Source organism: Tamandua tetradactyla, chromosome 25 (assembly GCF_023851605.1).
Source record: "Tamandua tetradactyla isolate mTamTet1 chromosome 25, mTamTet1.pri, whole genome shotgun sequence".
Taxonomy (NCBI): domain Eukaryota; kingdom Metazoa; phylum Chordata; class Mammalia; order Pilosa; family Myrmecophagidae; genus Tamandua; species Tamandua tetradactyla.
This window is the reverse complement of record NC_135351.1, coordinates 27753410-27767158: the sequence shown is the minus strand read 5'-3', so window position 1 is coordinate 27767158 and position 13749 is coordinate 27753410. Positions and strand designations below refer to the sequence as shown.

Sequence of the window (13749 nt, the reverse complement as noted above, 5' to 3'; positions counted from 1 at the left end):
ATAGCCTAAGATTTAGCATGAAACTCTTTTTTAAAAACTTTCCCAAAGCTGAACTATTTTCTACTGATCTTCTTTTTTTTTTTTAAACATGGGCAGGCACCGGGAATCGAACCCAGGTTCTCTAGCATGGCAGGCAATCATTCTTGCCTGCTGAGCCACCATGGCCCGCCCGAGTCTATTGATCTTCTTTGAGGAATAGGGAGGTGTTTCTCAGCACTAAGTCCTTAAGAAAGACTTGTAGCCGAGATGACTTCATTGAAAAACAAATCAGTCATTCCAGAAGGAAATGCAAGAAGGTGCTGGAAGGGTGCTTGTTAACATGGCTGTGTTCAGTTTAAGAATCCAGTGAACTGTTCACCTATGTGTCCTTTTTTTTGGTATGAATATTAAACTGCATTGAGAAATTAAAAAAAAAACCACTTTGCCAAGTGATTTAATAAAAAGGAAAACCAGCTATAAAGGGCTTGCATGAGAGAATCCCATGATGATGCAAACAGTTTTGTATCTTGATGGTGATGATTACATAAGTCTATCCATAGATGAGATAAAATTGGGCAGCTCTATTCACACAGGTGCACACACACACACAAACTGCACAGACCACTGATTTCCAACCCCCTTTCCATTCATTTATAAATATTATATACAAGTGGAAAATACCTGGGGTCTTACAACACTTTCTGACTCAGCCAAGAGGAACAGGTCCTGCTTTTTTCCCAGATGTGTTTCATAGACTTGATAAACGAAAACCACACTAACTTGCTTTTAAATCTGTTGTAAGCTAAATCAGAGCTAAAGCAGTTATTAATAGGTGAAAACTTACTGATAATTAGAAAGTGAAAGAAACAGTAAGATAAAAATATGCATGTAAGAAAATCCATAAATTTAGAGGTAAATAAACTGTGTCCCCAGTTGGCAATGCCATTTAAAAACTCAAAAACAGATTAAAAGAATATGTGGAAAGACAGAGATGTGTAGCTGGTGACGCTATTATCTCTGCCGACAAAAATCTTACCTTTGTTAAAGGCCCACACATGTAATGTCCGGTTCAATCAATAAGGACACGTGAAATTTCTTAAAATATTAATGAACACAGGATGAAAATATATACTACGTTGTTATGATAATTAACAGTGATTATGTCTGGATGGCAGGGTTTCAGAAAGTTTCTTCCTTGTTCTTCTCTGTATTAACAAACATTGGGAAAAAGTGCATAAAGGAAGACACCGAAGAGTGCAGAAAAGAGATTGGCTAATGTGAGAAGGCAAGATTAGGGAGAGGCCACCTACTCCTTTCTTGGACAGCCACACCTCCAAGCTGGGTGAATTCTTGGTTCAGTTCAGCAAACATTTCATAAGCACCAACCCTAGGTGCTGGGAAACAATTTCACAGGCAGGATCCCCGCACCAAGGTGCTGTTCACTGACCAGCCTCTCCCGGGGTAAAGCCCTATTTACTCACTTCTGAACTGCTCTAATGATATCTAATAAAAACTCAAATGATGAATTGACAAGAAGATGCCCCCACCAGAAACCTTAATGCAGACACAGGAAATGTTAATTTGACATTTATTAATCACATACACACATAACTCTGTTGACAAGACACTGAGATAAATGAGCAATTTTTAAAAGCCTAAAAAACGAATCTTGCACACGTTTAAGAAGCAAAATGTTTATACATTTCCCATAACACTTAAGCCCAAGTTTTATCTCACAAGGACTAGCATGAGAAAAAGAATCACAGCAGAAATATTATTCAATTAAAATGCTGTCTAAAAATAGCTGCACATGAGTAATTAAAATATTGGGACCCAGCCTTCAAAGATGGCAGCCATGTGGCACAATTTAAAATTAAAAACATAAATTCACAACAAAACAGATTTGTTTACATTGTGCTTCTGGTCTTTATTTTAACTGAGTTTTTTCTATAAGAATAAAGATAGGTATGGAAAAAAAGAAAAGCATAAAATACTTTAAAAGCCTCTCAATCAGATAAAGATATTAGATGCAAAGCAGCTCTTTAAATAAGAGAATCCCTGCATAGCTGGAGGAAGCAAAGAAACAAGGAGTGATTTTTCAGGGTCAATGGACTCTTGTTATCCCAGTAATTTCATTTGTGTGATAACTGCTGGGAAGTTCTTGGTGCAGACTCACTATAGCAGTGTCCAGTAAAGTACCTTTTGCACAGTTAGTATTCAGTAAAATCACTAATGCCCAAGAGACCCAAAAACGTCAACAGCCCCTTCTGGCTGTAGATCAGGGGTCGGTAAACTTTCTGTAAAAAGTCAAATGGGAAATATTTAAGCTTTGCAGGCCTCACTGTCTCTGTCACAGCTACTCAACTCTTCATAAGTTACCACAAGACCATTCTGTAAATGAATGGACGTGGCTGTATTACGATAAAACATTTATGGAAACTGAAATCTGAATTTCTTGTATTTTTGTGTCATGAAATGTTATTCTTCTTTAGATTGTTTTTTCCAACCATTTAAAATAATTAAAAAAAAAATTCTTAGCTCACAAATTATACAAAAAATAGGTTGCAGGCCAGGTTTGGTTTGTGGGCTGTAGTTTGCCAACCCCTGGTCTAATGGTCCCTTTCTATTTCATGTTTTAAAATATATTTTTACAGATATTCCATTCATCACATATGACCTTACTGAAAAATAACACAAAAAATGTTAAAGACCCTTTTCTCTCTTCCCACATCCAGTACCATTATACTAAACAATCAATTATTTCCTTTTCAAGTTATTTTAACTCCAGAATTAAACAAAGACATTGCAATAAGTCTCTGGCTTTCAATTTATGTACCTAGTAAGTCAAATACACAAGAAAACTAAAAATTTGCCATCCATTCAAGAAAAAACTAAAAATTTGCCATCCATTCAAGAAATCCACTGGCTTACAAAGTTGCAAATTCATTTGCATCAGTATTCCAGACTTAAAAAATAATGTTAGACCATTTTCCGTTCATCATAGAAAAAGAGGGACACACCCAAGTCTTAGGTAATTAGAATGTTATATGAAACAACTTAAAAACTATAAAAGTAAAGAGTAGACGTTAACTGTCAATATGTGGTCCTGGACCAGGCCTGGGCGATGCTCGGAAGAAGCTACCTGAGCTTATTTCGTGTCCTTGGCCTTGGTGTGGCTGGTGTAATCCAGGCAAATGCAAAGCAGCTCCAGGCTTGGCAGGCAACCTACGAGCACAAGGACTTCCCAGACCGTTCAATTATTGGATCACAGTCCCCTCCCACCATTGACTGGTCACTGAGGGGTACTATGACCTGGGTGGGGTTCTAGGGCAATTGCATCTAGCACTGCTTTCATTCAGGGCTTACTTCCATTTCCCAGAATGTCACTGAGTGTCCGTGGACTCTGCACCCAGTGGGTGGGAAAGGAAGGGGTTTCATCTCTGCAGGCTCAGCCTGAAACAGCCTCCAACTTCTATTCCTCAGTGGCTCAGCACGGGTGGGAGAGGAGACCTCACATGTGTCCAGAAGCACCTACAATTTTCTTGGTCAGAGTTCCTCTCTCGGGGTGAGAGGCAACTTAGGGCATGTAGGCTTTTTGTGAAGAGCTGGAAAAACTCCCAGATAAAAGGTGCCTGAAATCCAAGCCTCAGGTGGACTGACAATTATTAAGAAATTCTTCTCCCTTTTGAGACTACTGTGATGAAAGTGCTTTTGCTTTTTTGGCAGAGCAGGAGCAGCACTACCTGGGGGCGGAAAGAGCAGGCTGCAATGACACCCACTTCCTTGGGCTCAGGTGGGTGGCCAGGTGGGCATCAGCCTCCTTGCATCTTGGCAGAGCCGCAGGGCAGGGAGGGTGCCGCCAACAACAGAATGGCCCCTGCATGTACACAGGGTTTTCATTTTGGCACAAAGTACTTTCATTTTCTCTTAGGTTCACCATACCCATGGAGGGAAACACGACACAGCCCCTCCACTGCACCTGAGGGAAGGGAGATTCTGAACAGCATGTACCCGAGCTCCTCAGTGAAGGAGTCAGCCCTAGCTCCTACCAGCTGCTTCTGCTATTCTTTTCTTTATGCCTAAGCTCATTTCCTAATGGGAAAAAAAATTAAACAGAAAACCGAACAGAAATGAAAATATAATCTTTACGCAATAAATTTAGGATGATAAGACTCCAATTTAAAAAATGGTCCAAAGAAGGGAGAGGTGCTCCTACATTCCTCACAAAGGCAGAGGCAATTCTGTGCTATTTCAGAATCTTTAAAAGCTGAGTAATTCTACCTCTACGACAACATGGCCTAACATACAATAAGTCCTTAGCGCTGGGGGGGGGGGGGTGATGGCCAGGGAACGGGGTGTTTGCCCCCGACCCACCCATTGTGTATACTCAGGGGCCTCCCATGCAGCCTTCTGGCCCAGGCTGGGGGAGCATGTTGGAGATGGCTCTGCCATTGTAAGTAATCAGCCTTTCTGTTGGCTGAAGGGACAGCCGCCTCCTGCTGAGCCTTGCTCTCAGGCAGAGGGGCTGTGGCCAAGCTCCCAGGGCTTCAATCTAGAAAACCAACAATGGCTTGTCCTGGAACCTGCAGCTACTAGCAGGTGGCACCTGTTGGTCCCTAATTAAGTAATGGGAGGGGCAGGATTAGCAATATCTGCTTAAGGTTACAAGGACAGGATGAATTTTTAAAATGTGAATTTCAGGTCATCTATGAAGACCCTGAACATGTACTTAAAATAATGGAGGGCATGTTCCTTATATGGAAGTCAGCTTCCTTTTTATTTTTATTTCTGAAAGGACTGAAGGATCCTATAACCCTCCATAGCACACATACTTGAGTTCCAGATACTCATCAATGCCATACTTTGACCCTTCTCGCCCAATGCCGGATTGCTTCACCCCACCAAAAGGGCACTCCACGGTGGAAATCAACCCTTCGTTAACGCCAACCATGCCAACTTCCAGCTGCTCTGCCACTCTCCAGATCTGGGCTGGGTCTTGAGAGTAAAAATACCCTGTTGTAGGGATAAAGAGACACACGTGGTATGTAGGATATTCACTAAAGACATCACTTCTAAAGCTACGATGCCACTGATGGTCACTTGGGCCTGGAATCCTCGCTGCATTCCCTGCTTCCATATAAGGGCCCTGAGTTGGTCCTGTCCATTTCTTCATCTTTGGAGCCTAGGAACTCACCTTGATGTGTGTGTTCCACTCTCACGTGGGCTCTCACTCTCTCCTATCGAGGACTGTGACAAAAAACCTCTCTGGCTCCAGTTTTCTAATATTTAACCCATCCTGCATACTTCTGTTAGATTAGCCACATGATATTTTTGCTCAAACCTTTCAGCAGCTCTTTGTTATCTACAGAATAAGATTAAATCCTTTAGTGGGTATCCAAACCCTCTAGAACCTGGTCAACATTTTCAGCTCTACCCCCCCATTACTCTTATCAATCTTCTCCTCCAAGAGTCAACCCAAATTCTCCTTGTCTCTCCTTGATTAGCTTCTTGACTCTGTTGGTCCCCTCCTCCCAGAATCTCTTTCTTCCAATCTCTGTGCACTCAGACTCCTGCTCATCATTTATGGTGTCGCTCAGGAAGTGGCTTCCTCCACCACCATCCCATCCAGAAAGAAAGCAAGAACACTGGAATCAGCTGTATAGAAGCACATTATCATATCCAGCTTTATTACAAAATCTAAGATGGTAGCAAAGGGTAAGAGTCTCACCACATGCTTAACCTTCCCCTTGTTGTAAGCAGTTCTCTTACACCTTGAAGGGAAGCGTCCATAGCTGGAGCTGTACTATGTATGACTTTGCATCTTCCTCGGTACCTAACGCACCCTGGATGCTAAGGATAGAGTTGCGGATGCATCTGTGCACACACACTTTTGTTAGCATTATGAATAGAGGGATGTACTGCAGCCACCCTGATCATCTCAAGACCAAAAGGACGACAGCCACTCATTGAGGCGCTGCCGGCCTTCACTCACTGTCTCCACTCTGGCCCAGCCCTGACACTCTCTGCCCTTGGCCTAGGGCTTCCTCCTCTGTCCAGGTTTTCAGGAAGTAGGCCCTCTGGTCACAGAAAAATGGAAGAAAAAGCACTTGGAATTTCAGGGCATTAAGCCTCAGAGAACACGGGGCTTTTGGGGTACATGTGATTCCCCACCTAGAACAATCTGCACTGCCTTCTCCCCATCAGCTTCACCCTCAGCTCTGCCTCTCACCAGAGCTCTCCAATCCATGCCATGGGAGACAAGGCGAAAGAACACGAACTTGCACAAATCTATCCTTGCCTCTCAGAAAGCAACAAAATATAGACTCTCCTGAAGTCTCTTTCTCAAAACACAGGGCAGTGCTGGAAAGGGAACACCAACACACTTACCAGCTAACCCGACGTCAGTGGCGTTAGCGATGGCCACAGCCTCCTCCTCTGTATCGAATCTGCGAAAGTTAAGATGGGTCATAAGCAAAATCTGCACAGGGGAGATTTATCAAACAAAGGAGTGATATCTTCAAAGCATGGAACCTAGCATTTTTTCCAGCGATATGATGATTTACTTGTGGATGTGAAATTAAAAGGTCATCGCAGGCACATAAATCTGAGAAATTCCCACAAAATTTCCTTGAAAGACATCTATGAGGATATAGTACATTAAGAAGAAAAAGCAGTTCAGCAGAAAGCAAGGATGGTGAATTTTATGGACTAAATAAGGGATGATGAAAAAAACCAACCCCCCCCCCCCATAAATTGAACTGAGCTCTTCAGGTGACAACACAGCCTCTCGAACTCCCCCCTGAGCCCCCAAACCTATATCACAAAGAGTGCAATGAACTTCAGCTCTCTCTAGGTTTCCCTCGTCTTCCTTAGGCTGGATGGTCTTACCTGATCACTGGTGCGAGGGGCCCAAAAGTCTCTTCCTGAAAGCAAAGCATGTCCTGGGTGACATTGGAGAGCAGGGTGGGTTCAAAGAAATTTCTTCCAAATTGGTGTCGTTTCCCGCCTGTGACAACAGTGGCCCCTTTGGAAACGGCATCATTCACATGTTTCTCCACCTGTGGCAGGGGGAAAAGAAAAGCCCTTGGGAAAGTTGGTGGAGAATACTTTCCAAATGATACCATCTCTTAGACTGTTTAACTTTCAGAAAACCGTAATGGGTTTTCTTTCTTCATAAAACAGAAAAGGTTAGAAACAAAACACTCCAGTTCCTTCTAGGTAGGAGGAATCAAATGTGCAGAGCTACAGAAGCAGGGAGAGGGTACATGGTAAGCACGTGCCTCCTTTGTCTCTGCTCTTTGATTTTCCAGCAGTTTGATCTTACTATTTGTTGGCTGGTCTAATATACACTGGCTTCTTTCTAGACCTGCTGTTCAGTTGTCTTCCTGGGATTTGCCTTCATCACACCCTTGGACTCCTGGGTTAGTTCCAGTTTCTTGGATCCCATGTCATCCTCTTTCTGGGACTTCACTTTGATTTTGCTCCAATACATTCTCCTCAGTGGTGAGGAATTTGCTTGTCCAAAGGTACCCAGCCTTCTTAACCACTGCATCCTTTCACATTTTTTTTTTTTTTTATTAACGGAAAGAAAAAAAAAAAGAAATTAACACAACATTTAGAAATCATACCATTCTACATATGCACTCAGTAATTCTTAACATCATCACATAGATGCATGATCATTGTTTCTTAGTACATTTGCATCGGTTTAGAGGAACTAGCAACACAACAGAAAAAGATATAAAATGTTAATATAAAGAAAAGAAATAAAAGTAGTAATAATAGTAAAAAACAACAACAACAAACAAACCAACAAGCAAACAAAAACAAAAAAAACCCTATAGCTCAGATGCAGCTTCATTCAGTATTTTAACATGATTATTTTACAATTAGGTATTATTGTGCTGTCCATTTTTGAGTTTTTGTATCTAGTCCTGTTGCACAGTCTGTATCCCTTCAGCTTCAATTACCCATTGTCTTACCCTGTTTCTAACTCCTGCTGGACTCTGTTACCAATGACATATTTCAAGTTTATTCTCGAATGTCCGTTCACATCAGTGGGACCATACAGTATTTGTCCTTTAGTTTTTGGCTGGATTCACTCAGCATAATATTCTCTAGGTCCATCCATGTTATTACATGGTTCATAAGTTTATCTTGTCTTAAAGCTGCATAATATTCCATCGTATGTATATACCACAGTTTGTTTAGCCACTCTTCTGTTGATGGAGATTTTGGCTGTTTCCATCTCTTTGCAATTGTAAATAACGCTGCTATAAACATTGGTGTGCAAATGTCCGTTTGTGTCTTTGCCCTTAAGTCCTTTGAGTAGATACCTAGCAATGGTATTGCTGGGTCGTATGGCAATTCTATATTCAGCTTTTTGAGGAACCGCCAAACTGCCTTCCGCAGTGGTTGCACCCTTTGACATTCCCACCAACAGTGGATAAGTGTGCCTCTTTCTCCGCATCCTCTCCAGCACTTGTCATTTTCTGTTTTGTTGATAATGGCCATTCTGGTGGGTGTGAGATGATATCTCATTGTGGTTTTGATTTGCATTTCTCTAATGGCCAGGGACATTGAGCATCTCTTCATGTGCCTCTTGGCCATCCGTATTTCTTCTTCTGGTAGGTGTCTGTTTAAGTCTTTTTCCCATTTTGTAATTGGGTTGGCTGTCTTTTTGTTGTTGAGTTGAACAATCTCTTTATAAATTCTGGATACTAGACCTTTATCTGATATGTCGTTTCCAAATATTGTCTCCCATTGTGTAGGCTGTCTTTCTACTTTCTTGATGAAGTTCTTTGATGCACAAAAGTGTTTAATTTTGAGGAGCTCCCATTTATTTATTTCCTTCTTCAGTGTTCTTGCTTTAGGTTTAAGGTCCATAAAACCGCCTCCAGTTGTAAGATCCATAAGTAATCTCCCAACATTTTCCTCTAACTGTTTTATGGTCTTAGACCTAATGTTTAGATCTTTGATCCATTTTGAGTTAACTTTTGTATAGGGTGTGAGAGATGGGTCTTCTTTCATTCTTTTGCATATGGATATCCAGTTCTCTAGGCAGCATTTATTGAAGAGACTGTTCTGTCCCAGGTGAGTTGGCTTGACTGCCTTATCAAAGATCAAATGTCCATAGATGAGAGGGTCTATATCTGAGCATTCTATTCGATTCCATTGGTTGATATATCTATCTTTATGCCAATACCATGCTGTTTTGACCACTGTGGCTTCATAATATGCCTTAAAGTCAGGCAGCGCGAGACCTCCAGCTTCGTTTTTTTTCCTCAAGATGTTTTTAGCAATTCGGGGCACCCTGCCCTTCCAGATAAATTTGCTTATTGGTTTTTCTATTTCTGAAAAATAAGTTGTTGGGATTTTGATTGTTATTGCATTGAATCTGTAAATCAATTTAGGTAGGATTGACATCTTGACTATATTTAGTCTTCCAATCCATGAACACGGTATGCCCTTCCATCTATTTAGGTCTTCTGTGATTTCTTTTAACAGTTTTTTGTAGTTTTCTTTATATAGGTTTTTTGTCTCTTTGGTTAAATTTATTCCTAGGTATTTTATTCTTTTAGTTGCGATTGTAAATGGGATTCGTTTCTTGATTTCCGCCTCAGCTTGTTCATTACTAGTGTATAGAAAAGCTACAGATTTTTGAATGTTGATCTTGTAGCCTGCTACTTTGCTGTACTCATTTATTAGCTCTAGTAATTTTGTTGTGGATTTTTCTGGGTTTTCTACATATAGTATCATATCGTCTGCAAACAGTGATAGTTTTACTTCTTCCTTTCCAATTTTGATGCCTTGCATTTCTTTTTCTTGTCTAATTGCTCTGGCTAGAACTTCCAACACAATGTTGAATAATAGTGGTGATAGTGGACATCCTTGTCTTGTTCCTGATCTTAGGGGGAAAGTTTTCAATTTTTCCCCATTGAGGATGATATTAGCTGTGGGTTTTTCATATATTCCCTCTATCATTTTAAGGAAGTTCCCTTGTATTCCTATCTTTTGAAGTGTTTTCAGCAGGAAAGGATGTTGAATCTTGTCAAATGCCTTCTCTGCATCAATTGAGATGATCATGTGATTTTTCTGCTTTGATTTGTTGATATGGTGTATTACATTAATTGATTTTCTTATGTTGAACCATCCTTGCATACCTGGGATGAATCCTACTTGGTCATGATGTATAATTCTTTTAATGTGTTGTTGGATACGATTTGCTAGAATTTTATTGAGGATTTTTGCATCTGTATTCATTAGAGAGATTGGTCTGTAGTTTTCTTTTTTTGTAATATCTTTGCCTGGTTTTGGTATGAGGGTGATGTTGGCTTCATAGAATGAATTAGGTAGTTTTCCCTCCACTTCGATTATGTTGAACAGTTTTAGGAGAGTAGGTACTAATTCTTTCTGGAATGTTTGATAGAATTCACATGTGAAGCCGTCTGGTCCTGGGCTTTTCTTTTTAGGGAGCTTTTGAATAACTAATTCAATCTCTTTACTTGTGATTGGTTTGTTGAGGTCGTCTATTTCTTCTTGAGTCAAAGTTGGTTGTTCATGTCTTTCCAGGAACCTGTCCATTTCTTCTAAATTGTTGTATTTATTAGCGTAAAGTTGTTCATAGTATCCTGTTATTACCTCCTTTATTTCTGTGAGGTCAGTAGTTATGTCTCCTCTTTCATTTCTAATCTTATTTATTTGCATCCTCTCTCTTCTTCTTTTTGTCAGTCTTGCTAAGGGCCCATCAATCTTGTTGATTTTCTCATAGAACCAACTTCTGGTCTTATTGATTTTCTCTATTGTTTTCATGTTTTCAATTTCATTTATTTCTACTCTAATCTTTGTTATTTCTTTCCTTTTGCTTGCTTTGGGATTAGTTTGCTGTTCTTTCTCCAGTTCTTCCAAGTGGACAGTTAATTCCTGCATTTTTGCCTTTTCTTCTTTTCTGATAAAGGCATTTAGGGCAATAAATTTCCCTCTTAGCACTGCCTTTGCTGCGTCCCATAAGTTTTGATATGTTGTGTCTTCATTTTCATTTGCCTCTAGGTATTTACTAATTTCTCTTGCAATTTCTTCTTTGACCCACTTGTTGTTTAAGAGTGTGTTGTTGAGCCTCCATGTATTTATGAATTTTCTGGCACTCCGCCTATTATTGATTTCCAACTTCATTCCTTTATGATCCGAGAAAGTGTTGTGTATGATTTCAATCTTTTTAAATTTGTTAAGACTTGCTTTGTGACCCAGCATATGGTCTATCTTTGAGAATGATCCATGAGCACTTGAAAAAAAGGTGTATCCTGCTGTTGTGGGATGTAATGTCCTATAAATGTCTGTTAAGTCAAGCTCATTTATAGTAATATTCAGGTTCTCTATTTCTTTATTGATCCTCTGTGTAGATGTTCTGTCCATTGATGAGAGTGGTGAATTGAAGTCTCCAACTATTATGGTATATGTGTCTATTTCCCTTTTCAGTGTTTGCAGTGTATTCCTCACGTATTTTGGGGCATTCTGGTTTGGTGCGTAAATATTTATGATTGTTATGTCTTCTTGCTTAATTGTTCCTTTTAATAGTATATAGTGTCCTTCTTTGTCTCTTTTAACTGTTTTACATTTGAAGTCTAACTTGTTGGATATTAGTATAGCCACTCCTGCTCTTTTCTGGTTGTTATTTGCATGAAATATCTTTTCCCAACCTTTCACTTTCAACCTATATTTATCTTTGGGTCTAAGATGTGTTTCCTGTAGACAGCATATAGAAGGATCCTGTATTTTAATCCATTCTGCCAGTCTATGTCTTTTAATTGGGGAATTCAGTCCATTGACATTTAGAGTTATTACTGTTTGGATAATATTTTCCTCTACCATTTTGCCTTTTGTATTATATATATTATATCTGACTTTCCTTCTTTCTATACTTTTCTCCATGTCTCTCTCTTCTGTCTTTTCGGTTCTGACTCTAGTGCTTCCTTTAGTATTTCTTGCAGAGCTGGTCTCTTGGTCACATATTCTCTTAGTGACTTTTTGTCTGAGAATGTTTTAATTTCTCCCTCATTTTTGAAGGACAATTTTGCTGGATATAGGAGTCTTGGCTGGCAGTTTTTCTCTTTTAGTAACTTAAATATATCATCCCACTGTCTTCTAGCTTCCATGGTTTCTGCTGAGAAATCTACACATAGTCTTATTGGGTTTCCCTTGTATGTGACGGATTGTTTTTCTCTCGCTGCTTTCAAGATCCTCTCTTTCTCTTTGACCTCTGACATTCTAACTAGTAAGTGTCTTGGGGAACGCCTATTTGTGTCTAATCTCTTTGGGGTGCGCTGCACTTCTTGGATCTGTAATTTTAGGTCTTTCATAAGAGTTGGGAAATTTTCAGTGATAATTTCTTCCATTAGTTTTTCTCCTCCTTTTCCCTTCTCTTCTCCTTCTGGGATACCCACTACACGTATATTTGTACGGTTCACATTGTCCTTGAGTTCCCTGATACCTTGTTCAAATTTTTCCATTCTTTTCCGGATAGTTTCTGTTTCTTTTTGGAATTCAGATGTTTCATCCTCCAAATCACTAATTCTATCTTCTGTTTCTTTAAATCTGTCGTTGTAGGTATCCATTGTTTTTTCCATCTTTTCTACTTTATCTTTCACTTCCATAAGTTCTGTGATTTGTTTTTTCAGTTTTTCTATTTCTTCTTTATGTTCAGCCCATGTCTTCTTCATGTCCTCCCTCAATTTATCGATTTCGTTTTTGAAGAGGTTTTCCATTTCTGTTCATATATTCAGCATTAGTTGTTTCAGCTCCTGTATCTCATTTGAACTATTGGTTTCTTCGTTTGACTGGGCCATATGTTCAATTTTCTGAGCGTGATCCGTTATCTTCTGCTGGCGTCTGGGCATTTAGTCAGATTTCCCTGGGTGTTCGACCTCACAGGTTGAAAGATTTTTCTGTGCAATCTCTGGGTTCTGTTTTTCTTATCCTGCCCAGTAGGTGGCGCTCGTGGCACACGTTTGTCTGTGGGTTCCACCAGTGAAAGTTGCTGTGGGTCCTTTAACTCTGGAAAATTCTCGCCGTAGGGGAGAATTCGGCAGCCGAAGTGTCTTGGAAGAATGCCAGCCGGCCTGGGGTTCCGAATGCGGGGAGGGTCGCCGGCCGCCGCAGCACAGGAGAGCGTCCGGCCGAATTAGCTAGTCGGCCCGGGGCACCAAGCGTGGTGGGAGGGCGCCAGCTGTCGCAGCCCGGGAGAGTGCACTATTCCCAGCCGACGGGGGAGTCACGTGTTTGGAAGGGATCCCCCGGTCACTGTTCTCCGCAGTCTGGGAATTTCCAACCCAACTATCTCAGTTGTTCCGGGGGGCCTCGTGTGGTGGGGGCACCAGCCGCCGCGGCCTAAGGGGACCGCCTGTCCAATTCTACCAGCTGGCCTGGGAAGGTGGAAGGGAGGGACTCTGGTCGCTTGCCGTCCCACCCAGGAAAGCCCGTGCCCCTTGGTGATCTCACCGGAGCTGGTTCTCCCAGATAGTCAGCCGTTCCAGGATGGGGTACGCCGTCCCTTTGCTCTCCCTCGTGGCTCCGGGAGCTGCTCTGTATTATCTCCACTCCCCCAGTAGCTGTTCTAGTGCTGAACTCCAGAAATCAGAGATAAGCAGATCCTCCCCGGCCTCCCGGAGGCGACGAAGCACTACTCCGCTGTCCGCCTCAGACTCCGTCTCCGGGCTCCCGGCCGCCACATCCTTCCGCCGCGGTCTCCGGGCTGCTGAGCACCTTCTCCGTGGA

General features: G+C 41.2%; 1 protein-coding gene across 2 annotated transcripts in view; it reads right to left on the bottom strand.

Moving 5' to 3' along the window:
• Positions 1–884: 884 nt before the first annotated feature.
• The window catches only part of ALDH5A1 (aldehyde dehydrogenase 5 family member A1), a 32170-nt gene continuing 19305 nt past the window's right edge, over positions 885–13749 (bottom strand). Inside the window, exons 6-8 of one of the 2 annotated variants that reach the window (XM_077143762.1) lie at positions 6868–7037; positions 6367–6425; positions 885–4992 (exon numbers count right to left, since the gene is read on the bottom strand). In XM_077143762.1, coding sequence (XP_076999877.1) covers positions 4787–4992; positions 6367–6425; positions 6868–7037 — 435 coding nt within the window. In that variant the 3' untranslated portion in view covers positions 885–4786. The remainder of the gene's footprint in view (positions 4993–6366; positions 6426–6867; positions 7038–13749) is intronic. The other variant, XM_077143761.1, reaches the window with a different exon arrangement.